This window comes from Lycorma delicatula, chromosome 12 (genome assembly GCF_047948215.1).
Source record: "Lycorma delicatula isolate Av1 chromosome 12, ASM4794821v1, whole genome shotgun sequence".
NCBI lineage: Eukaryota > Metazoa > Arthropoda > Insecta > Hemiptera > Fulgoridae > Lycorma > Lycorma delicatula.
The window spans coordinates 3,535,071-3,562,035 of record NC_134466.1 but is presented as its reverse complement, the minus strand read 5'-3'; the positions used below and the strand labels follow the sequence as shown (position 1 = coordinate 3,562,035).

General features: G+C 36.5%; 1 protein-coding gene across 1 annotated transcript in view; it reads left to right on the top strand.

Annotated features, from left to right (window-relative positions):
- Positions 1 to 14,004: 14,004 nt before the first annotated feature.
- Positions 14,005 to 26,965, top strand: part of LOC142333337 (pickpocket protein 28-like) — a 45,648-nt gene continuing 32,687 nt past the window's right edge. The window contains exons 1-3 of the mRNA XM_075380359.1: positions 14,005 to 14,088; positions 17,314 to 17,459; positions 20,956 to 21,193. Of these exons, the coding sequence (XP_075236474.1) occupies positions 14,005 to 14,088; positions 17,314 to 17,459; positions 20,956 to 21,193 (468 nt within the window). The remainder of the gene's footprint in view (positions 14,089 to 17,313; positions 17,460 to 20,955; positions 21,194 to 26,965) is intronic.

Genomic DNA, 26,965 nt, shown 5'->3' with positions numbered 1-26,965 from the left:
GAAAGCTCGTTTCTCTTGTGCTATTCGGCATTTTATATCGCTCCTGCTTCGTCCATCTTTAGTAATTCTACTTCCCAAATAACAAAATTCTTCTTCCTCCATAATCTTTTCTCCTCCTACTTTCACATTCAGCGGTCCATCTTTGTTATTTTTACTACATTTAATTACTTTCGGTTTGTTCTTGTTTATTTTTCATGCGATAGTTCTTGCGTAGTACTTCATCCATTGCGTTCACTGTTTCTTCTAAATCTTTTTTTACTCTCGGCTAGAATTACTATATCATCGGCAAATCGTAGCATCTATATCTTTTCACCTTGTACTATTACTCCGGATCTAAATTGTTCTTTAACACCATTAACTGCTAGTTCTATGTAAAGATTAAAACGTAACGAGAATAGGGAACATCCTTGTCGGACTCCCTTTCTTATTACGGCTTCTTTCTTATGTTCTTCAATTGTTACTGTTGCTGTTTGGTTCCTGTACATGTTAGCAATTGTTCTTCTATCTCTGTATTTGAACCCTAATTTTTTTAAAATGCTGAACATTTTATTCCAGTCTACGTTATCGAATGCTTTTTTTTTGTCTAAAAATGCCAAGATGATAGTGGTGAATAGGTTGAAGGTTTTTTGTGCAGTATGGATTAGAGGTCTTTAATGTTTTCGGTGAGTTACCAGTATATTCTTGAATGGTAGATGGAGGGAAATTGTTTGGTGGAACCAATTTTGGTAGGAATATTCCTGGTAGGATCGATACTTGGTCTATTGTCGATCATTGTTTTAGTATTCATCGATTAATTACCTTGGAGTCGACTAGAGAGTTGCGAGACGCTTATAGATGTAATCTCCTTGTTCATCAGGAGCGTTTCTTGCACAGGAAGAAGGATCGGCCCAAATTTGTCAATATTCTCTCTTCTAAACTCCATGTCTTAGATGGAAATCTGGATGATATTTGATTGGAAGACTTGACAAAAAGATTTTCTCTCGCTTTCATCGATAATGCTGAGAATTCAATTCTCCGAAGTTCGGACCGAGAGAAAATTACCCCTCGGTGGACTAGATAGTTGTCTTTGTTGAAACAGGATGCAAAACGTTTCAGAAGAGCTGCTCGGCAGGAGAGTAATCCTGAACATTGTTTCTTCTAAATCCTTTTTACTCTCGGCTATTACTATATCATCAGCAAATCGTAGGATCTTTATCTTTTCACCTTGTACTGTTACTCCGAATCTAAATTGTTCTTTAACATCATTAACTCTAAGTCTTAGGCATAGAAATATTTAAATTGTGCAGGTCCATACAGCCCTCTGCGGTTGACAAAGCCGCCTGCGTCCGGTCTCATTAAGAGCTTATTAATTTTATATAGATTATTTCTTCTAGTAAGTCTGAGTCTTAGGTATCTTTTTAGACATATCAGGGTCTTATAATAATTTGTGGTGTCCCTCTGTCCTATTTCAGCTGATTTTATGCGAAATAAGCCGAATGTGTTATGTAGTCTTCCATTTGCTTACAGCCTTACTTGTAGAACGATTCCAGAAGTTATTTCTGTTAATTCATGAAATATTCTGTTAAGCTGTACTGATATAAACAAAATTTCATATTATTAAATAACGATTGTACTCATTTTTCAGGTTAATTTCACAAAAAAAGGGAGGAGGAGAATAATGTATCCGATCCAAGGAAGAAGAAATACTTTAATTCGGCGACCAAACATGAAACGTTTAAATAAAAATAATACAAATAGAATAAATAATTTTAAAATAAATAATTTGCAATGGTTATGGAAAAATTTTAACAGCTATTGTAAACATAGTACAATTCATGGGTTGAAATACGTAATGGACAGTCAACAGCCATGTTTGGACAGGTAAATACATATTATATATAGAATCATATTTTAATATATAAGGAGGTTTCCTGGTGGCGTTTACCAATCTAAAGTTTAACCTTAAACAACCTGTTTAGTTTTTTTTTAAGTTTAACTGGCACCCTGTAATGTAAGTCAGTGATTCCCAAAGTATGCGGCGCGGCCTCTTCACAAAGTCGCCGCGTAATATTGTAAATGCTTCATAATTATTTGAACCGAGATATTTATAATTATTAATTTAATTTTAATAAAGTAATAAAATAATGAAGATATACTAGTTCTCTTACTTACGAGTGGTTATATTTTTAATTATGGTAAGGCGACATGGAAAAATTGTAATTGACAAAGAGCGCCGCGACTCGGAAAAGTTTGGGAACTACTGATGAAAGGAATTAACTGAGCAAGTAAATGTGAGGAAAAAATTACACAAGATAAGGATATATTTTATTTAGTTTTACATGTAGAGTCTGAAAATATATAGTTAGCCCACCATTTTACAAACACTATTTATATATATATATATTTATTTGTCATGAGAAAATGGTATGAAATAAATCTCAAAAATATAAAAATGGGTACTAAGAAAAACTCCATCACACTAAATTGCCTGGGATTTTTTTTTTTTGTCTTCAGTCATTTGACTGATTTGATGCAGCTCTCCAAGATTCCCTATCTAGTGCTAGTCGTTTCATTTCAGTATACCCTCCACATCCTACATCCCTAACAATTTGATTTACATATTCCAAACGTGGCCTGCCTACACAATTTTTTCCTTCTACCTGTCCTTCCAATATTAAAGCGACTATTCCAGGGTGCCTTAGTATGTGGCCTATAAGTCTGTCTCTTCTTTTAACTATATTTTTCCAAACGCTTCTTTCTTCATCTATTTGCCGCAATACTTCTTCATTTGTCGCTTTATCCACCCGTCTGATTTTTAACATTCTTCTATAGCACCGCATTTCAAAAGCTTCTAATCTTTTCTTCTCGGATACTCCGATCGTCCAAGTTTCACTTCCATATAAAGCGACACTCCAAACATATACTTTCAAAAATCTTTTCCTGACGTTTAAATTAATTTTTGATGTAAACAAATTATATTTCTTACTGAAGGCTCATTTCGCTTGTGCTATTCGGCAGTTTATATCGCTCCTGCTTCGTCCAACTTTAGTAATTCTACTTCCCAAATAACAATATTCTTCTACCTCCATAATCTTTTCTCCTCCTATTTTCAAATTCAGCGGTCCATCTTTGTTATTTCTACTACATTTCATTACTTTTGTTTTTTCTTCTTGTTTATTTTCACGCGATAGTTCTTGCGTAGGACTTCATCTATGCCTTTCATTGTTTCTTCTAAATCCTTTTTACTCTCGGCTAGAATTACTATATCATCGGCAAATCGTAGCATCTTTATCTTTTCACCTTGTACTGTTACTCCGAATCTAAATTGTTCTTTAACATCATTAACTGCTAGTTCCATGTAAAGATTAAAAAGTAACGGAGATAGGGAACATCCTTGTCGGACTCCCTTTCTTGACATCTGCCTGGGATTTGCAGATGACATATTTTCATTTAGTAAGGATTTCCCAGATACCTCAATTTTTAAAATTTAAAGAGAATATACTATTAATAAAACCCAACCGTTTTCATAATAAATTCATGATGATAATAACTTTTTGATTATTCTATGTATAATAAAATTATTAATTTTTTGATTTAAGATTATTTTGGACCGTCGCTTTTGTTACAAGTCTTTTTTTAAGCATTATAATGATTCACGGATCGTGGATAAGATGGCAGGAACAACCGTTTGTGATGATATTTGATTCACGTATGACACCTATTAGTTCGATTCCGTTTCCAACAGTAACTGTTTGTTCGGATTCACCGATTTCAAAATCAAGATTTAATATGAATTTAAAAGAATTAAAAAACAGCAATATAAATCATACAAACTGGTAAGTTATTTTAAATATATATTATATGTCTATTACATAAATTTCAGTTTAAAAATAGTTCAAAAAATTAAGTAATACCGCTCTGATTAGTAAAACTGGATGGATAATATAGAGTTATCATAAAAGAACGGTGCGGTTTTGAACACGGTTTAATTTAAAACAGAATTACTTACAGCTTATGTTTTTTCATTTTTCAAATTTGTCGTCTCAAACATTTTTTTACATAATTAATAAATTTCAATATGTGCGCCCTTAGTCGGTCGACAAATGTCCAAACGATACTCGACTTCTCTACAAAAATTAGTTAACGGTTGTCATCGCTTCATTAATCCTGTTTTTTAATCGGTTTAAGTCACGAATTTTTTGTGTATAAACAACGCTTTTGATTTCCACAAGAAAAAAATCGCAAGGTGTCAGGTCTGGACTCCTTGGAGGATAAAGTACGAGTCCTTGCCGGCCTATCCATCGACCTCCAAATTTTTCGTTCAAAGCATCCGTGACCGACGCATTGGAGTGCGGGAGAGCACCGTCTTGTTGAAAATGAAGTCGATGAATGTATTCGAGTTCGTCCGGCTGTGGAAAGCAATAATCGGTTAACACGTCAAGATACGCGACTCCATTAATTGTTTTTTCAGCAAAGAAGAAAGGCCTTATTACACGATTTTTCATCGCACCGCACCAAACATTAACTTTAGGCGAATCGCGTTGTTTCTCGATAATTGCGTGTGAGTTTTCAGAGCCCCGTATTCGTGAATCGTGTCTGTTAACGCATCCGTTCACGTGGAATGTAGCTTCATCTGTAAAGATTATATCGTCTAAAAACGATTCGTTTTTACTTATTCTGTTCGATATTTCAACAGCGAAATCGTAACGTTTTACACCACCATCGGGTTTCAATTCCTACAGTATCTGGATTTTGTAATCGTGTAATTTCAATTTTTTACGTAAAACTTTGTGAACTGTCGATTTTGGAATACCTAATTCGACGCTTCGACGAGGGATGGACTTGCCAGGACTTCTAATCGCCGATCGTCTAATTAGTTCAACCGTTTCGTCCGGTACACTTGGTCTGCCGGTTGATTTCTGTTTCTTAACCGATCCGGTTTCTTCGAATCGTTTGAACCGACGCGTTATGTTATTTTTGTGCGGCGGATATCTTCCGAATTCACTTCGAAACGCACGTTGAACTAAAATTACGGATTTTAATTCGGCCATCGATAAAACACACTTTGGTTTGTCTTTATACGAGAACATAGTAACTCGCTAAACTCATCGCAACAACAACACAAGAACTGGCGTTGCGGTTACAACTGCTGATAAACAAACTTTTGGGTTGGAGGCTTTCAGGGATACCAATATAGCATCTAGAAATTTACCTACAATCTTCCTATGAGTTACTTAAACCGCACCATTCTTTTATGATAGCTCTGTATTTAAATTAAATGTGTAAATACAATATGCGTACAATACACAAAAGAATACAATAAAATATACCCAAATTGTTGTTCAGGTTTGACTGCTAAATGTTTACCTTTCAGTTAACAAAATCGTGTATTATACATTCCAGTAACAGCTACTTAAATAAATAATGATTTTTTTTTTTCAGTAGCTGACATAGAAGTAGAAGACATATTAAGGCATTCTGGAATAGTCGCTTTGATATTGGAGGGACAGGTAGATAGGAAAAATTGTGTGCAAGCGGGCAACGTTTGGAATATGTAAAACAAATTTTTGAGGATGTAAGATGTAGGGGGTATACCGAAATTAAACGACCATCACTAGATAGGGAATCTTGGAGAGCTGCATAAAACCAGTCAAAGAACTCAAAACAAAAAAAAAATGTTTTAATTTTTATTTTCTGATCCATTTTTCATTCTAATTGTTTAAATAAATAAAAGTTAAATTTTTTACATTCTTCTTTATGTTACGTTACTTACATAGATCTCTGTCGATCTCCGAGGTGGAGTGAAAACATCTCGGAATTTCATCCGGAGATCCCGTGTTAAAAAATGTCATCTTGGTCAAACATGACATTTTTCATACGGTAAAAAATTCCATTTCAATATCCCACGCACAAGCTTCAATCTTACGTGACGATATCGTCAAGCAAAAAAATAAAAATAAAATAATATTTTCTCGGAATTAAAGTTTCTACAAATTATAACTGTTTACTGAAAATTTAACGAAGTTATTTTTTTGTGCTTTAAAAAATTTTTATTTCAAAAATTAATAGAAATACAGTTGCGGAACATGTTTTATTCAAGTTTTCAGGTCAAAACCATAATGAATATTTTCTTTAATTTAAGTTCCAATGGCCTCATTTTACTCTTAGAACAGAAATCAGGCCGTAAGTTACAACTGGAACTGTTTCTAGACTCATATTTATAAAAAAAAATTTCTTTACTTTCAGTAGCAGAATCCTGAAAACACCTATTTATTTAATAGTTATTATTTTATTAATTTTCCATCTATAATTTGTTCTGATTGGTTTAAAATTTAAACTAAACTAAGAAAAATATCTCTTACTTCTGTTAGATGGAATGGAATGGAATGCAAAGTTGGCAGGAGTCTATTACTCCCTACTTTATCGCAGAACCTGGACAGAGTCCCTTGCTGCTGGATCATTCTAATCGGGCTTCTTTTTTAAAAGGTTATTTTTTAATCTCGGATCTAATTTTTCAAGTTTTGTCTATTATTATTTTAGTGAATTTAAGACGGATTTAATTGCATTCCAATCCGTTGTTAAACCAGCGTTATCGAACCCATTTCATGGGCCGACCGGGGAAGGCTAGGCTTATAAAGCCTGTCCTTCCGACGTAATTCCCCTTCAGACCGTCCACTGAAGTCCTTTCGGTGCTAACTCTTTAATAGGCTAGCAGGAATACGCCACAACGGGGCACTAGCTATAAGGAGGGAGCAATGCGTCCCCTTTTCCGGAGGAGTCGCAATTGCTGGGATATTTTGTCTTACTGTAAGTTTTTTTTTAAATTTAGACCGCGTTTTTGTTTTATGCGTGACTTACCGTGTTTGACGTCTTCAAACTATATAACTCGCGAAAACTTTTCACTCGCGACCCCCGGAAACGCGTCTGACGCACTATTCCGTTTATGGCTCATGCGGTATGGAGGCCCCTAAGCCTGGTTTGTCGATTTTCGGCTACCGCACCGCACCATCACGGTGGTTCGTCCAGTACGGCGTGAGGCCGCTTCCTTACAACTGTCGGAGTTGGGTCCTCTCGGCAGATGTCCCGAAGATGACTGTGTTCGGACACAGCCGCTCTCCCGAACAGTCTGCGCGCCTGCGCCACCCCCACCTCGGACACGGATTGAAATCTCGCATCAGATCGGAGAGTGGCGTTCCTGACGAACCACGGAGCTCCAAAGATCGTCCGCAACGCGATGTTTTGGACGGCCTCGATCTTCTTTTGAAGCGAGGAGCTCAACACTGCCCCCCATGCCGGGTAAGCATATGTTAGAATCGGCAGTACGTACAGCCGAAAAATGAGGAGCTTAGTTGCCAATGGGTACGGGCTGGCACTGTTCAGCACTGGGTATAGCGAGGCTCTGGCGGCCTTAGCCCTCCGGGTCGCATAATTTACATGTTCGCCGAAGGTAAGCCGCCTGTCCAACACCACCCCCAGGTACTTAACTGTTTTCTCAAAAGGGATTTTCTCCCCTGAGATTTCCAGCTCTCTGGTCGGTTTTCGTGTCTTGCATGTGAACATCACGGCCACCGATTTTTCACCGTTGACCCTGATTCTCCACATGTCGAGCCACGGTTCCACTAAGTCCAGCTGCCTTTGGAGCCTCCGGACCGCGTAATCCACATTTGCGGATTCGTAGAAATATGCCGTGTCGTCTGCGTAAAGGGCCGTTTTGACCCCTTCCGACAGCGGCATATCGTTCACGTACAAAGTGTACAAGAACGGGGAAAGTACTGCTCCTTGGGGAACCCCAGCGGCTATTTCTCTGGTGGAGGAAATCGTTTCCCCTACGCGCACGACAAAATGTCGGTCTAGCAGATATGACCGCATCAGTCTGACATAGCGGTAGGGGATCGCCGATCGCGCTAGCTTATAAAGCAGCCCGCTATGCCAAACTTTGTCAAAGGCCTTGGCCACATCCAGAAAAACGGCTGCAGTCACCCGTTTCCTGTTCAGGCCTCCGACAAGGTCGTCTATTATTTTTACCAGTTGGAGGGTGGTTGAGTGACCCTCCCTGAACCCAAATTGCTCGGGCCGCACTTCTCCCTCCATGTATCGCCTCAGTTTTTCGAGAAAAATCCTCTCGAACAACTTAGACAATACCGGTAACAGGGAGATTGGCCTATAATTCCGTGGGAAAAGTAAACTTTTCCCCGGTTTGGGTAAACATACGACTTTGGCCGTTTTCCAACAATTCGGGAAATATCCAACGTACAAAATGGACGTGAATATCACCGAAATTGCTGTAATCACGGAGGCCGGTATGTTCCGGAATGGACGGGCGCTGATCCCTTCGACACCCGGGGCCTTGTCGGGGCTTGTGGCCTTAATGGCTGCGGAAACTTCCGCTTCAGTGACTTGGTCAATCTCTACAGGGGCGTCCTCCACCTGTGAGAAATAATCTACAAGAAAGGATTCCACCTCGGTTGTGTGCTCGTCGTTCGGGGAGGGAGGGGGGGTTTGGAGTGAACTGCTCCTCCAAGGTATCGGCGAAAACCTCGGCCCTCTCCGCCTCCGAGTATGCAAGAAAACCTCGCTGCCCCACAACCGGATGGCGAGGCTTCTTCCCTTCTCGCAGTCTCCTGTTCAACCTGAACACCGATTCTGTTAGAGCAGTATTTTGTTTGTTTTATCCAACCAGTTTTCCAGGTACTGCCGGTCTAGGTGTGTATGTATGTGTGTGTGTGTGTGTGTGTGTGCGCGCGCGCGCGCGCATGTGTAGGCAAGTTCAATTACCGTTACCGGCTTGTCAGACCTGATATAGCTGCAGTGTAAGTGATGAACCGGTAAATATGTAGCCTGGAACAGACTCAGGTCGACCATTCCTGAGATGTGTGGTTAATTGAAACCCAACCACCAAAGAACACCGGTATCCGCAGTTTAGAATTAAAATTCATGTAGAATAGCGAGTCATCAGAGACTCAAAAAGGCGTTAAGCTAGAAAAAATTCACTACAGCAAATAGATTGTTGGAATGGATTCAGAAAAGTATACAGAATAAAAAGTGTGCCCTAGCGGAAAGGAACGAGTACTATTTAATTTGTTTAAGAAATTATGAACAAGATTTTAGTTTTTTGCGAATAACAGTTTTATTTTTAATTTCATGTAAAAATTTTTTTTTTTTTTTTTGTCTTCAGTCATTTGACTGGTTTGATGCAGCTCTCCAAGATTCCCTATCTAGTGCTAGTCGTTTCATTTCAGTATACCCTCAACATCCTACATCCCTAACAATTTGTTTTACATATTCCAAACGTGGCCTGCCTACACAATTTTTCCCTTCTACCTGTCCTTCCAAAATTAAAGCGACTATTCCAGGATGCCTTAGTATGTGGCCTATAAGTCTGTCTCTTCTTTTAACTATATTTTTCCAAATGCTTCTTTCTTCATCTATTTGCCGCAATACCTCCTCATTTGTCACTTTATCCACCCATCTGATTTTTAACATTCTCCTATAGCACCACATTTCGAAAGCTTCTAACCTTTTCTTCTCAGATACTCCAATTGTCCAAGTTTCACTTCCATATAAAGCGACACTCCAAACATACACTTTCAAAAATCTTTTCCTGACATTTAAATTAATTTTTTATGTAAACAACTTATATTTTTTACTGAAAGCTCGTTTAGCTTGTGCTATTCGGCATTTTATATCGCTCCTGCTTCGTCCATCTTTAGTAATTCTACTTCCCAAATAACAAAATTTTTCTACCTCCATAATCTTTTCTCCTCCTATTTTCACATTCAGCGGTCCATCTTTGTTATTTCTACTACATTTCATTACTTTTGTTTTGTTCTTGTTTATTTTCATGCGATAGTTCTTGCGTAGGACTTCATCTATGCCGTTCATTGTTTCTTCTAAATCCTTTTTATTCTCGGCTAGAATTACTATATCATCAGAAAATCGTAGCATCTTTATCTTTTCACCTTGTACTGTTACTCCGAATCTAAATTGTTCTTTAACATCATTAACTGCTAGTTCCATGTAAAGATTAAAAAGTAACGGAGATAGGGAACATCCTTGTCGGACTCCCTTTCTTATTATGGCTTCTTTCTTATGTTCTTCAATTGTTATTGTTGCTGTTTGGTTCCTGTACATGTTAGCAATTGTTCTTCTATCTCTGTATTTGAACCCTAATTTTTTTAAAATGCTGAACATTTTATTCCAGTCTACGTTATCGAATGCCTTTTCTAGGTCTATAAACGCCAAGTATGTCGGTTTGTTTTTCTTTAATGTTCCTTCTACTATTAATCTGAGGCCTAAAATTGCTTCCCTTGTCCCTATACTTTTCCTGAAACCAAATCGGTCTTCTCCTAACACTTCTTCCACTCTCCTCTCAATTCTTCTGTATAGAATTCTAGTTAAGATTTTTGATGCATGACTAGTTAAACTAATTGTTCTGTATTCTTCACATTTATCTGCCCCTGATTTCTTTGGTATCATTACCATAACACTTTTTTTGAAGTCTGACGGAAATTCCCCTTTTTCATAAATAAAAACCCCTTTTTCATGTAAAAATAAAAACCACTAATAGATAACTGAAGAAAATTTGCATAAAAGACCTGTCGAGTACTTTTTTTTTACGAGCAAAATTACGAGCGCTAGCGAATTTTACAATATGCATCAAAATGGCGTTATGATAGGGTAGCTTAGCACCGCGTACCTTCTCGTACACAATAAGACAAACGGATAAACGAATAGTTTATCAATAATTTGTTAGTTTTGGTCGCAGAAAAAGTGTTCGAGACCTCTTTTTACGCAAAACTGTTTGTTTTCTGCCGGGAGTATTTCTTTTTTCCGTAAGATTAAAAATAAAAAAAAATTGACGAAAAACTAGATACTTTTTCAAAAAACCACTTTTTTCACAAAGAGCAAACATTTTTCAAAATTAATTAAATCTCAGGTTAAATATTAGTAGTTAGGATAAGTTATTTCTGTGACAAACTTGACCTTTGAACCCGCACGGTGCATCTGCCAAAACGCAAATAACAAGAACACTTATTACATTACTTCTATGTTATCACCTATAACGTCCCACAAATACATCACTGGCACCGCGACAAAAGCGAAAGATCGGCAAGGAGCGCTTTATTGCGGTTGGGCCAGATCGTGACGTTTTACGGTGGGTGGTCCAATCAAAACGTAGGGTTAAACGATTTAACCCACCGGATTGGTCTAGCGATTAACGCGTCTTCCCAAATCAGCTGATTTGGAAGTCGAGAGTTACAGCGTTCAAGTCCTAGAAAAGCCAGTTATTTTTACACGGATTTGAATATTAGATCGTGGATACCGGTGTTCTTTGGTGGTCGGGTTTCAATTAACCACACATCTCAGGAACGGTCGAACTGAGAATGTACAAGACTACACTTCATTTACACTCATACATATCATCCTCTGAAGAATTATCTAAACGGTAGTTACAGGAGGCTAAACAGGAAAAAGAAAAGAGGTTAAACGATTTAATTTCCGGATAACCAAGATCCGATCGATCTAGATTGTACCCGATGCGTTAAACAATTAGCGATCGACCTGTTGATAGATACGTCATTTGAATATAGAAAATCGGACGAGGGGATGCTGAGATAATACGGCAGGTCTCCATCGCATCCCCTCCCAAGTTTTCAAACGGTGCCCTGGGAGAACTTGAAAATATTATCATAAGATGGGTAACACTGAGTGCGGATGAGGAAACGTTAAGGGGGATATAAAAAATTTTTCGGAGGGCTAGGACCGACCGTTTTCGAGGTATTTGCAATTTTCGTCCGAAAATTCGGATCCGGTTAAACAGTACTAAATTTTCCCAAAACGTCGGTCGCTACTGTTCAGAATTTCTAATAGCAACTGTATACCATAATATATTTCACTTGTTTATAAAACTAATAGCGTGTTATCATTTTGGTTGTTATAATAGGTAGAGCCCTACATTTTGGTAAAATTTTTTTTTTTTTTTTGTCTTCAGTCATTTGACTGGTTTGATGCAGCTCTCCAAGATTCACTATCTAGTGCTAGTCGTTCCATTTCAGTATACCCTCTACATCCTACATCCCTAACAATTTGTTTTACATATTCCAAACGTGGCCTGCCTACACAATTTTTCCCTTCTACCTGTCCTTCCAAAATTAAAGCGACTATTCCAGGATGCCTTAGTATGTGGCCTATAAGACACATACTACTATACTTGGTAAAATTATCTACTTCAAACTTATGTAAAGTTTAGATGCAAACTTATCAAAACAGGTTAGGTTAGAGCTTTGTGATAAGTCAGTTTTTCAACTCTCTAGACAATATACCAAGATCCAACTATGAAATACGAGGTATGTGAGAAAAGTAATGAGATTGGAAACGCTGCGAGCGATCTGGCAACGCTGTGTTTACCGGTTCTACTAGACCGGTTTGTTCATCCCTTCCACACGCTCAGTACGAATTTCAAATCTGTTCAGCCAACACATTATTTTTGACAGCGCCATCAGTGAAGTTGTGTGTTACGAAAATGGAGCATCGGAATTTACAGCGACGTTGTGCGATCGAGTTTTGTGTTAAACTCGGGGAATCCGCGAGGTTGACCTTTGAAAAGTTAAAACAGGCCTATGGGTAAAATTATTTATCAAGAGCACAAGTTTTCCGCAGGCACAAATCATTTTTGGAAGGCCGAGAACATGCTGAAGATATATCTCGCTCAGGGAGACCTTCAAATTCAAAATCTGACGAAAACGTTGAGCGTGTGAGGGTTCTTGTGAGATCAGACCGTCGTTTAACAATAAGGATGATGAGTGAACGGTTAAATTTAAAAACTTTCACCGTACATCAAATTTTGAGACACGATTTGGACATGCGAAAGGTTCGTGCGAAATCGGTGCCGAATAACCTCCCGACAAAACAAAAGGACGATCGAAGAAACGCGTGCGTTGATCTACTTGAGAGGATTGACAACGACCAAGAATTCTTCAATCGTGCGATCACAGGTGATGAATCCTGGATATTTGAGTACGATCCTGAAACAAAGCGGCAAAGCGAAGAGCGGCACATTCTGTCATCTCCTCGACAGAAAAAATGTCGAATGAGCAAATCAAAGATCAAAACCCCGCTGATTTGCTTTTTTGACAGTAGAGGTATCGTGTATAAAGAATTTGTTCCTCCAGGACAAACTGTCAACCAAGTTTTTTACAAAGGTGTCCTTGAAAGGCTCAGGAAAAGAGTGATTCTCGTGAGACCAGACATTGCAGACAAGTAGATGCTTCATCATAACAATGCCCCACAATATCACACGGCCATTTCCATCAGGGAATTTCTGACCTGAAAATGCATTCCTACGGTTCCTCAACCGCTCTATTCATCTGATTTGAGTCCTTGTGACTTTTTCCTTTTCCAGATATTGAAATGTCAATATCGTTCAAGTCCTTGTAAAGCCAGTTATTTTTACATGGATTTGAATGCTAGATCGTGGATACCGGTGTTCTTTGGTGGCTGGGTTTCAATTAACCACACATCTCAGGATTGGTCGAACTGAAAATGTACAAGACCACACTTCATTTACACTCATACATATCATCCTCATTCATCCTCTGAAGTATTATGTAAACGGTAGTTACCGGAGGCTAAACAGAAAAAAAAAAAAGAAAGAAAGAAAAGATATTGAAATGTGTCTTAAAAGGACGTCATTTTGGAACTCCGGTGAACATTCAAAAGACTGTGATCGACAAGTTAAAAGCCCTACCGGTTGAAGCCTTCCAGCGCTGCTACCAGAAGTGGGAACAACAACTCCGCCGGTGTATAGCTGCCCAAGGGAACTACTTTGAAGAGGATAATATTGTTGTTTGAAAAAAACAAAATCTTGGTAAGCAAAAAGTCAGTCTCATTACTTTACTCATACATCTCGTATGTCGGTATAAAAAAACTTCACGATGTTAAAGCAAATGATATAGCATTTCTGATTAACAACGAGGAAGATATAGAAAGTCGGCTTACAGATTCATTTAAAAGGCGGGATCTATTATGTTTGATATTGTCTTGGAATGTGAAGGTTTTGTACAGAAAAGGAATAAAGACAATATAGAAATTTGCAGCGGTGATATTCCGGTAAATAATGTACATGAAATAGAAAAGGCGTTCGATAAAGCGTTTTGTATATTACCAAGGTGGACAACAATCAATATCTGGTTAATGTTGACGACTTATTACTCCGAATTAATGCTGTAAACGAGTACAGCTGCCCAAAACCGGTGCGAGTTTGACCGAGACTAAAAGTAAACGTGCAAGACTGGAAATATGCGAACCGTCGCGGTTTACTTTAGTTGAAAACGCGTTTCATAACAACGTAGCGACATATTATACCAGCAAGGATGGAAAGATGGATATTCGCTCGTTTCTCTATTTGTTAAAACAAGCCGAGGTCGAGCAGTCGGACAACGAAACTATTCTCTTTAAACTTCTTTAAAATCCGTTTTTATCTTTTTTAATAAAAATATCGAAAAAGGATTTTAAAGTGACACTATATTTAATGCGCACATATAATTACAGATATTTAATAATTAAATATCTTACTTACAGGTGGAAACATAGACTATACGCAAGTTTATTTTGCAGCGCAGATCAAGAGTTACCAGCCTCTCGGATCCATTACGAAGGGGAAGTATCAAATGATTTTTTCACATTTTTGAACGATGTAAGTAGATTAAATTAAGAATATAAGGTTAAATAAATATTTTTTTTTGTCTTCAGTCATTTGACTGGTTTGATGCAGCTCTCCAAGATTCCTTATCTAGTGCTAGTCGTTTCATTTCAGTATACCCTCTACATCCTACATCCCTAACAATTTTTTTTACATATTCCAAACGTGGACTGCCTACACAATTTTTTCCTTCTACCTGTCCTTTCAATATTAAAGCGACTATTCCAGGATGCCTTAGTATGTGGCCCATAAGTCTGTCTTTTCTTTTAGTTATATTTTTCCAAACGCTTCTTTCTTCATCTATTTGCCGCAACACCTCTTCATTTATCACTTTATCCACCCACCTGATTTTTAACATTCTCCTATAGCACCGCATTTCAAAAGCTTCTAATCTTTTCTTCTCAGGTACTCCGATCGTCCAAGTTTCACTTCCATATAGCAACACTCCAAACATACCCTTTCAAAAATCTTCTTTTGGGGTACATAAATTAAAATGTAATAATGTGTTAAACAAACATGGTACACCAATATATAATACGAAAGGTAAAGTCGATAGATGGGTGGAATATATTTAAGAATTATACGGAGGAAATGAATTAGAAAATGGTGTTATAGAGGAAGAAGAGGAAGTTGAGGAGGATGAAATGGGAGAAACAATACTGAGATCTGAATTTAAGAGAGCATTAAAAGATTTAAATGGCAGAAAGGCTCCTGGAATAGACGGAATACCTGTAGAATTACTGCGCAGTGCAGGTGAGGAAGCGATTGATAGATTATACAAACTGGTGTGTAATATTTATGAAAATGGGGAATTTCCATCAGACTTCAAAAAAAGTGTTATAGTAATGATACCAAAGAAAGCAGGGGCAGATAAATGTGAAGAATACAGAACAATTAGTTTAACTAGTCATGCATCAAAAATCTTAACTAGAATTTTATACAGAAGAATTGAGAGGAGAGTGGAAGAAGTGTTAGGAGAAGACCGATTTGGTTTCAGGAAAAGTATAGGGACAAGGGAAGCAATTTTAGGCCTCAGATTAATAGTAGAAGGAAGATTAAAGAAAAACAAACCGACATACTTGGCGTTTATAGACCTAGAAAAGGCTTTCGATAACGTAGACTGGAATAAAATGTTCAGCATTTTAAAAAAATTAGGGTTCAAATACAGAGATAGAAGAACAATTGCTAACATGTACAGGAACCAAACAGCAACAATAACAATTGAAGAACATAAGAAAGAAGCCCTAATAAGAAAGGGAGTCCGACAAGGATGTTCCCTATCTCCGTTACTTTTTAATCTTTACATGGAACTAGCAGTTAATGATGTTAAAGAACAATTTAGATTCGGAGTAACAGTACAAGGTGAAAAGATAAAGATGCTACGATTTGCTGATGATATAGTAATTCTAGCCGAGAGTAAAAAGGATTTAGAAGAAACAATGAACGGCATAGATGAAGTCCTACGCAAAAACTATCGCATGAAAATAAACAAGAACAAAACAAAAGTAATGAAATGTAGTAGAAATAACAAAGATGGACCGCTGAATGTGAAAATAGGAGGAGAAAAGATTATGGAGGTAGAAGAATTTTGTTATTTGGGAAGTAAAATTACTAAAGATGGACGAAGCAGGAGCGATATAAAATGCCGAATAGCACAAGCTAAACGAGCCTTCAGTAAGAAATATAATTTGTTTACATCAAAAATTAATTTAAATGTCAGGAAAAGATTTTTGAAAGTATATGTTTGGAGTGTCGCTTTATATGGAAGTGAAACTTGGACGATCGGAGTATCTGAGAAGAAAAGATTAGAAGCTTTTGAAATGCGGTGCTATAGGAGAATGTTAAAAATCAGACGGGTGGATAAAGCGACAAATGAAGAGGTATTGCGGCAAATAGATGAAGAAAGAAGCGTTTGGAAAAATATAGTTAAAAGAAGAGACAGACTTATAGGCCACATACTATGGCATACTGGAATAGTCGCTTTAATATTGGAAGGACAGGTAGAAGGGAAAAATTGTGTAGGCAGGCCACGTTTGGAGTATGTAAAACAAATTGTTGGGGATGTAGGATGTGGAGGGTATACTGAAATGAAACGACTAGCACTAGATAGGGAATCTTGGAGAGCTGCATCAAACCAGTCAAATGACTGAAGACAAAAAAAAAAAAAAAACAGTAATCGTAGCATCTTTATCTTTTCACCGTGTAAATATTTATATTTATTTTTATTATAATTGATTTTTTTTCTAGATTTTTATAATATTTAAACTATACTTATGTCAGTTTAAAATAACATAATATTTTTTGTCAAGTTTTCGTCTATTTTGAATAAATAAATAAAAATCAAATTTCGTAAATCTTGTTCAAATTGCATTATTTATATAAATTTTCTCAAAATTAATCTCTCTTACAATTTTATTTTGTTTATTGTTAATTAAACGAAGTTATTTAACGAGTTAAAAGCGAATAATTGTTTTTTTTGTTTGCAACATCTTGGTTTATTCAATTTTTCTTTTTGTTTCTTTGTGAAACATTCAGTACAGTATTATTACAAGTCATAGAGTTAATAAAAATTTTACAATTTACTTACAGTTACTTGTATAATCATTTATATAAAATAAAATTTTATTTGAAAGGTATCTCCACGTTGCGAAGACATATTGAAAGTATGTTTGTGGCAAGACAACGAAGTAGACTGCTGCAAAATATTTGAACCAATCGTTACTAATCTTGGAATATGTTACGCATTTAACATGGTACCAGCTAATATATTATTTAAATCGTAAGTATAAATTCTCTTTAAATTTAAAAAAAAAGAACATAATTTTTGGCAATTGTATTTTAAAGTTTAAAAGGTTTAAATAATATAAATTAAATGAACATATGTACAACGCTAAATAATTCAGAAATCAGAAAGCATTAATATTTAAATAACCTATATTAACGCCTTCTGAATTATTTTGTAATTCTCTTTACCGAATTTTCCAAGAAAAGTACCAAATTACTTTCGGTTACACAAGCAGATTTGGAGGTAAAATTGAATTTTCTTTAAATTTTGAAGTATGACGAGTACAAAAAAACCCATTAACTTAAAATGTAATTTCCTTACCAAGAGGTCGATGTATAATTTTGTGGATCGAAAATCTTCAAAACTACTTGATAAATTTCATTGAAATTTATATATGCTGTAGTAGTTTATTTGAAGTTGTGCGTGGAAAAATTTGATGTAGATTGGTTGAATTGTTCTTGAGTAACCCTCGACGTAACCTAAGTTGAGTTAATGTTGACTGTTTAGAGATGTATTTTTTATACGCGCTTATATACAGTAAATCACAGTGATAAGCGAATTGAAACTTACTTATGTGTTGAGTCTACTCGTTAATCGAACGTATTTAGGGCGCTGTACTCAGAAAATCATGCGTTTCTGACTCAAAATAGTTAGGAAGACTGTAACGAAAGGTAGTCTTCTTGTGCACGAATTCTTTTATATCTAATATATCCAGGAAATGTTTATATTTTAAATAACCTACATATACTTAAATTACATTTATTTTTAATTAACTATATACAGGGTGATTGTTTAGTCCTGTTACCCGCTTGTTAATGTCTGGTAATTTTTTTCTAAGAAAGGGAAATTTTGTTTTGCTACACGAAGTTGGTAGCGTTACTCAACCGGTATAGATACGGCAGTGTGAGTCGATTCTTCTTGAGCTGTGTAAACTTTTGTGCCGTTTCCGGTCGTGTTACGAACAGAATGTCTTTTACCGTAGAACAACGAGTTTTCATTCTTGAACAATATTTTGCTACGAAATCGTACGCGAGTGTAAAGAATCGTTTCAAATTAAATTTGTCGGTGTTCCTCCGCCCGAAAAAATGTCAATTCCTAGGCTAGAAAACCGATTTCGAGAGACAGGTACTTTTGCGAAAGAAAACGTAGCGGTCGACCGACTCGCTTGACAGATTACGTTTTAAAGAATGTGAAAACAAGATCGCTCGATTCTCCACGGAAAAGTTTACGAAAACTTTCCACGCGAGTCGGTTTGTTATATTGTAGTGTTCAGAAAGCCGCTAAAAAATTGAAATCGTATCCGTATCGCGTACGATTACTCCAAGAGCTTCAGCCTCCAGATTTAAACAAGCGATTGCAATATTGCCGTCGGTTTAGGTCTCTCGTAAACGATAACGGAATCGAATTTTTGAACACAGTGTTCTTTAGCGATGAAGCTCGGATCCATCTCGACGTTTATGTGAACAGTCAAAACTGACGAATTTGGGCGGTTGTAAATCCTAACGCTTTACAAGACAAATCTTCGCATCCTGTAAAAATCGGTGTGTGGTGTGCGATATCTCGTCATCGTATAGTCGGACCCGTTTTCTTCGAACAGACAGTAAATGGTGAAGCATACAGGAATATTGTGCGCTAATTTGTGTGTCTCCTGGAACCTCAAGAACGGTATTCCCGGTTTCAGCAAGACGGCGCTACATGGCGCACGTCTCGAGAAACCGTGGATTTTCTGCAAGAGTTCTTCAATGATCGAATAATAAACAAGGGCTTATGGCCTCCAAGGTCCCCGGTCGCCTCGCATCTCCTGACTGCTTTTTGTGGGGCTATATTAAGTCCGAGGCCTTCAAAAACAATTCTCACACTATTGATGAAATTAAAGTCAATATTACAGACTTAATCGCGAATATTTCCAATGCGACTCTTAAAAAAGGTTTCTGCTAATATGCTGAAAAGAGTCCGTGCGTGTATAACCGCATGGGGTGGGCATTTTGAGCATATTCTTTAACAATTATGTAAGTAATAGCTTTTTATTAAATCTCTTTTATAAGTATCAAATACATTTTTTATTCCACCTAAATTTCCCTTTCTTAAATTACATCTAAAATTGGGTAACAGGACTAAAAAATCACTCTGTATTTTGTCATACTGATCTGATCAAGATATTATCCTAGTTTCCCTTAATTTCTCCAGGTAAATGCAGTTTTTATTACTCTGGAATAGCATATCTACCAATTTTTAACGTGAATAATGTACAGAATATGTCCATATGTCTATAAAATCATGAAACAGTGTAAAACGAATTTAATTATATGATATAGGAGATTAAATAGAGTATATTTTTCATTTTTGTCCGCTTACATGTTGCAATAATTGTTGAAAATGTCCTTTTTTATGTCCTAATATCCAGGCGTTAACGCCTTTCTTTATGTTCAGTTCAACTGTCCTGTACTGATTTTAGAGATGCTGTCTTATATATTACTTTCCCGTATAGATAATTATTTTACTCTAATATTTAATATTTTACTCTTTCAAAGTTTATAAATAAAGGTTCATTTTGGATATTTAAATTCTGCGTCATTTTAAATTTTCTCATTACGGGTCAACATGATTCATATTTATGGGCACAAAATAATGGATTTTTTGTATTTTAATGACCCGTTTTGATTTTGATTTTTTTTTGTGGGAGGTCCAAGATATTATATAATACTTAGCAGAAGCGGATGAAGAGCTTCTAAACATCCTCTCCTTTTCAAAACTTACAATAAGATAAAATAACCCAGCAATTGCGACTCCTCAGGAAAAGGGGACGCATTGCTCCCTCCTTACAGGTAGTGCCCCGTTGTGGCGTATTCCTGCTAGCCTATTAAAGAGTTAGCACCGAAAGGACTTCAGTGGACGGTCTGAAGGGGAATTACGTCGGGAGGACAGGCTTTATAAGCCTAGCCGCAATTGCGACTCCTCCGGAAAAGGGGACGCATTGCTCCCTCCTTACAGGTAGTGCCCCGTTGTGGCGTATTCCTGCTAGCCTATTAAAGAGTTAGCACCGAAAGGACTTAAGTGGACGGTCTGAAGGGGAATTACGTCGGGAGGAGAGGCTTTATAAGCCTAGCCTTTCGCGGTCGGCCCGTAAAATGGGTTCGATAACGCTGGTTTAACAACGGAATTGGAATGCAATTAAATCCGTCCTTAAAACACTAAATAATAATAGACAAAACTTGAAAAATTAGATCCGAGATTAAAAAATAACCTTTTAAAAAAAACAAGCCCGATTAGAATGATCCAGCAGCAAGGGACTCTGTCCAGGTTTTGCGATAAAGTAGGGAGTAATAGACTCCTGCCAACTTTGCATTCCATTCCATAATACTTAGGTTAGGAGTATAAATATGTTTTTCGACATAGTACAAATAAAGTTCTTTTTTGAATAAAAAGGAACTTTTATTACACGTAAATAAATTACTCTTATGAGAAATTTATAAATACATTTATGTTTTAGGTTAGAGGGTGTTCGGGAAACTAATTTAACAAACAGTAAAAGTGAAAATGAAACTTTCAATTATGACGATTATGTTTTTTGGCATCCTCAAGAAGGTTATCGTGTGACCAATCATTCCAAAATAAAATATCCTAGGACTGTAAATAAACCAGGAGGAAAAGATGGATTATCTATAGAATTATTTGCAAATGAATCAGAATGGCAGTATGAATGTGCTGGAAGTCACAGAGGATTCTGGGTAACATAAATACATTTTAATATACAGTTTATTTATTTATATAAGGTCTGTAAATAAAGTAATGACACCGGTTCAAAAAAAACCTTTTATTTAGAATCCAATTATACATGACTCTTTATCACCTTCGAAATATTTCCCTCGGTAAGCCACGCAATGCTTCAAACGGTTTTTCGAATCTTCATAGCCGTGTTGGAACTTAGAAACCGGAATATCCTTCAGATGTTCGGTTATATTTTTTAAAATGTTTTCTACTGTTCCAAAATGATGTCCTTTGAGATGTTTTATAAAGTCGGGAACAGGAAAAAGTTGTAGGGACTCAACTCGGTACAGGAATGTTTTTCTTTGCCAAAAACTCATTAATTGAAAGTGCAGTGTGACAAGATACATCGTCATGATGTCTTTGACGGCTGGTCTCACGTGTGCAACTTTATTCCGCAGTCTTTCAACAATTTCTCGGTAAAAATATTGATTTAAAGTCTGTCCTGTAGGCAAAAAATCCTTATGGACGATCCATTACTACGGTAGAAATAAATTAGCGTGGTTTTGATTTTTGATTTGCTCATTTTTCCTTTTTTAGGACGTCGTGAGTTTAAAGTGTGCCACTCCTTGCTCTAGCGTTTTGTTTCTGGGTCGTGTTTAGATATCAATGTTTCATCATCGGTAATAAAATTTTTTTTAGTAAATCAGGATCGGTTTCAATTCTTCCTAGAAGATCGCGGCACACTTTCACCTTATTGTTTTTCTGTTCAACAGCATTTTGGGACAAATTTTGCACAAACGTTTTACATGTACAACTCGTTTTTCAAAATTTGATGGACTGTGGTACGGTTCAAATTCAATTGTTCTGCAATCATTCTGACAGTTAATCGCCCGTTTTACCGTATCAAGTCTCTGATTCGCTCAACATAGTCGTCACTTTTTGAACGTTAACGGTCTTTCAGAGCGTGGATCGTCCGCAACTGATTACCGGCCATCTGAAAATGCTTTAAACCACCTAAAAACATGGGCTCGTGACAGAGGATCATCTCCATTCGCCCTTTTCAATTTTGAAAACGTTTCGGTAGCATTTTCCCGAAGTTTAACACGAAATTTGATCGCTCATAATTAGTATCACTCGTTTATTTAACGCACAACAAAAACTCGTTTCACAAAAAGTTTGTTTACGTCTCACGCGGCAACAATAGACTAAAAACTTTAATACCTAATATAGATCAGCTGTTCATATAACCATATGTTTACTAGTAATTTTACAGTGTTGCCACTCCGGCTGCCAAAAAAAAACTAGCCTCGTTACTTTATTTACAGATCTCTTATACACCAGGTGTTATTAAATATGAAAACAGCTTTATACTGCATATCTGAGAGGTATTTGCAGGTAGAAAGTAATGAAGTTTCATATAATGAAAAAAAACAAATTGCATTACGGCGGTTTTTTAATTTTTATCTGCCATCTTGGATTATCCAATTTAATATTTTTAAATAGGAACGTGTACGTATGACATATGATTTCAATTTAAAAATTTACAAATAAAAAAAACGGTGAAACCGGTTTTTCTATTAATACCTTCGTTATCGAGTTATAAACATTCAAATTTACAACGGCAGAAAAATCGTTTTAACAATAAAACGAGGTAAAACGCGCTGAATGAGTAATTTTATTGCATTTGACATTCATAATGCAACGATGGATATTTTTTGGAATTCTCCCAAAAAAGGCATTTCGATATTTGGCCGAATTATTCAATTTTTGTGTAATATCCAATAAGAATTATATGGCCTATGCGTGTTTTAAAAAAGCAGTAAATATTGATATTAATAATAATCAGGTTGGAGAAAGCCATGGTTGTCGAGAAGATTTGGTAAGGTTGATCATCACCCATCGCAGTTTTTTTTACAGGACATGGTTCCTTCAATAACTACCTGCACAAAATAGGCAAGAGAGAAGAGCCGATTTGCAACTACTGCAACGAGATAGATGATGCTGAGCACACCTTTTTTGAGTGCAATAAGTGGGACACACTTAGACATAGTAAGGCACTCACAGGTATAACTCCAGAGACAACAATAGACTACATGCTAAGAAGCGAGTCAAACCGGAATAATTTTGCTAGTTTTGTTAGACAAGTTGTTCTACAGAAATACTCCGATGAGAGAAGACAAGGTGTTGGCTAGAATAGGACCGGGTGGACAGCCTTGCTGGTGAGGTCCAGCATGCTGCGGTGTGTTGGCACTGATGAGCCACCAAGGACTCCACGGGTAACAGTCAGGCAACAGCACACTGAATACTGAAGGGACCCGGCGCCGCGTCGCGGCGAACTGGGTCTGGTGTGGTGTAATAATGTGGTGTATTAATATTGCCCTTTTGGGTCCCCAAGGGGGCAATATTGATAAAGAACTCTCAAAAAGAGCTAACCAGTAGGCCGACCTGCTTTGCCGGTATATAGCCGGTAGGTGGGGAGGCCTATTTGAGTTTAAAGACACTCCCCTGGGCGGCGTAATACCAACAAGTCGGTCCGGCCCAGGGGAGCTGAGAGAAAAAAAAAAAAAGTTGGAGAAATTACCCGATTAACTTGTTATATACCTGTCATTTTAAACATTCTCCATATTAACATACTTTACATATTAGAAATATAAGCTTTATCGCTTATAATTGTAAATATAATCTAATTAAACTTAACCTACGCTCGCTAACATCGACTAATTAACAGTAGTTTGATTATTTAAACAATAAATAATTGCCGGTCTCCGTGGCGCGAGTGATAGCGTCTCGTCCTTTCATCCGGAGGTCCCGGATTCGAATCCCGGCAAGGCATGGCATTTTCACAGGCTACAAATTATTCACCTTATCATCTGAACGGTGGTCCTGAAGGTTAAACAAAAAATAATTGCAATAATAACTGTATTTATTATTCAAAACATTACTACTGTTAATTAGTAAGGTTAGCGAACGAAGCGAGCGTAGGTTAAACTTGGTTAAATTATTTTTTTAAATTAAATAAATATAAACGGTTATATCTGATTATTGGGTTATTTCTCCAACCTGGTTATTGCTAATATAAATATTTCTTGCGATTTTCAGATATCTCTACGTGAAAAACTTGCAAATTATTGCGGAGGTGAGAAACGAAAACTATAAATTTTAATTTGTTATTTTGAAATATACATATTACCACGTAATTCTAACTGGATATTAAAAATACGTCGATTTTTGTCCGATTAGAAGAAAAATTAAATGGTTTTTTTTTGGGGGGGAATTCCGAAAAAGATCCCATTTGAGAACGAAGTTTAAAAAGTGCTGTAATCAGTAACAGTGATACACAAAAAAAGTTTTTTAATGTTTCTCTAAGTGTGATACCATTTCTTGATCATACATTACAGATGTGTAAATAGAATTTTTCTATCACCCTTAGGTTTAAATAAATTACGCTTCAAAAAAATTTAAGAGAAAATATAGTTAAAATAAGTAAAATCGTTAATTTTGCATATATAATTTTCCTATAAACAGGAAGTGCAAACTGGCAAAAGAAGAGTGGATTAAAGAAAAGTGTTCGGAAGTGGAAAGAGAAATGAACATTGGTAAAATAAACGGAGCATACAGGAAAGTTAAGGAAAATTTTGGGGTACATAAATTAAAATCTAATAATGTGTTAAACAAAGATGGTACACCGATATATAATACGAAAGGTAAAGTCGATAGATGGGTGGAATATATTGAAGAGTTATACGGAGGAAATGAATTAGAAAATGGTGTTATAGAGGAACAAGAGGAAGTTGAGGAGGATGAAATGGGAGAAACAATACTGAGATCTGAATTTAAGAGAACATTAAAAGATTTAAATGGCAGAAAGGCTCCTGGAATAGACGGAATACCTGTAGAATTACTTCGCAGTGCAGGTGAGGAAGCGATTGATAGATTATACAAACTGGTGTGTAATATTTATGAAAAAGGGGAATTTCCGTCAGACTTCAAAAAAAGTGTTATAGTTATGATACCAAAGAAAGCAGGGGCAGATAAATGTGAAGAATACAGAACAATTAGTTTAACTAGTTATGCATCAAAAATCCTAACTAGAATTCTATACAGAAGAATTAAGAGGAGAGTGGAAGAAGTGTTAGGAGAAGACCAATTTGGTTTCAGAAAAAGTATAGGGACAAGGGAAGCAATTTTAGGCCTCAGATTAATAGTAGAAGGAAGATTAAAGAAAAACAAACCAACGTACTTGGCGTTTATAGACCTAGAAAAGGCTTTCGATAACGTAGACTGGAATAAAATGTTCAGCATTTAAAAAAAATTAGGGTTCAAATACAGAGATAGAAGAACAATTGCTAACATGTACAGGAACCAAACAGCAACAATAACAATTGAAGAACATAAGAAAGAAGCCCCAATAAGAAAGGGAGTCCGACAAGGATGTTCCCTATCTCCGTTACTTTTTAATCTTTACATGGAACTAGCAGTTAATGATGTTAAAGAACGATTTAGATTCGGAGTAACAGTACAAGGTGAAAAGATAAAGATGCTACGATTTGCTGATGATATAGTAATTCTAGCCGAGAGTAAAAAGGATTTAGAAGAAACAATGAACGGCATAGATGAAGTCCTACGCAAGAACTATCGCGTGAAAATAAACAAGAACAAAACAAAAGTGATGAAATGTAGTAGAAATATCAAAGATGGACCGCTGAATGTGAAAGTAGGAGGAGAAAAGATTATGGAGGTAGAAGAATTTTGTTATTTGGGAAGTAGAATTACTAAAGATGGACGTTGCAGGAGCGATATAAAATGCTGAATAGCACAAGCGAAACGAGCCTTCAGTAAGAAATATAATTTGTTTACATCAAAAAATAATTTAAATGTCAGGAAAAGATTTTTGAAAGTGTATGTTTGGAGGGTCGCTTTATATGGAAGTGAAACTTGGACGATGGGAGTATTTTTAGAAGAAAAGATTAGAAGCTTTTGAAATGCGGTGCTATAGGAGAATGTTAAAAATCAGACGGGTGGATAAAGCGACAAATGAAGAGGTATTGCGCTAAATAGATGAAGAAAGAAGCGTTTGGAAAAATACAGGTAAAAGAAGAGACAGACTTATAGGCCACATACTAAGGCATCCTGGAATAGTCGCTTTAATATTGGAAGGACAGGTAGAAGGAAAAAATTGTGTAAGCAGGCCACGTTTGGAATATGTAAAACAAATTGTTAGGGATGTAGGGTGTAGAGGGTATACTGAAATGAAACGACTTGCACTAGATAGGGAATCTTGGAGAGCTGCATCAAACCAGTCAAATGACCGAAGACAAAAAAAAAATAATTTTGCATGGCCATATCTGTGTTACAATGATTTCGCTGATGCCTTTCTTTTATAAATAGCCTCAGGTACATCCCGAATTAATGTCCAGCAGCAATCGGCTAGCATGTTAATATTCCATTTCGCTTTAGAGTGGCTTTCCATCACCGAAATGTCTTGATGGACAAATTTTTAATTAGTCCTGGCTTGATATAGAGAGGGGGTGAAAATATTTTTTTGGGTTCAACTAAGGGCTCATGAATAATATTTTTCCCATTTCGAGTTAAATTGTCTCGTTCTCATCTCTTCGGTAAGATAATATTTATCCCTAGCTCGGCTGTCCCATTCGCAAAGAAAACTCATGTACCTTTTTCTTTTTTTTTTTTGTTTAACCTCTGGGTCCAGTTAAGCATTTTTTTCGCAGAGGATGAGATGAATGTTTTGTAGCGTGTGTGAAAAATACCAAGCCTCACTGGGATTCGAACCC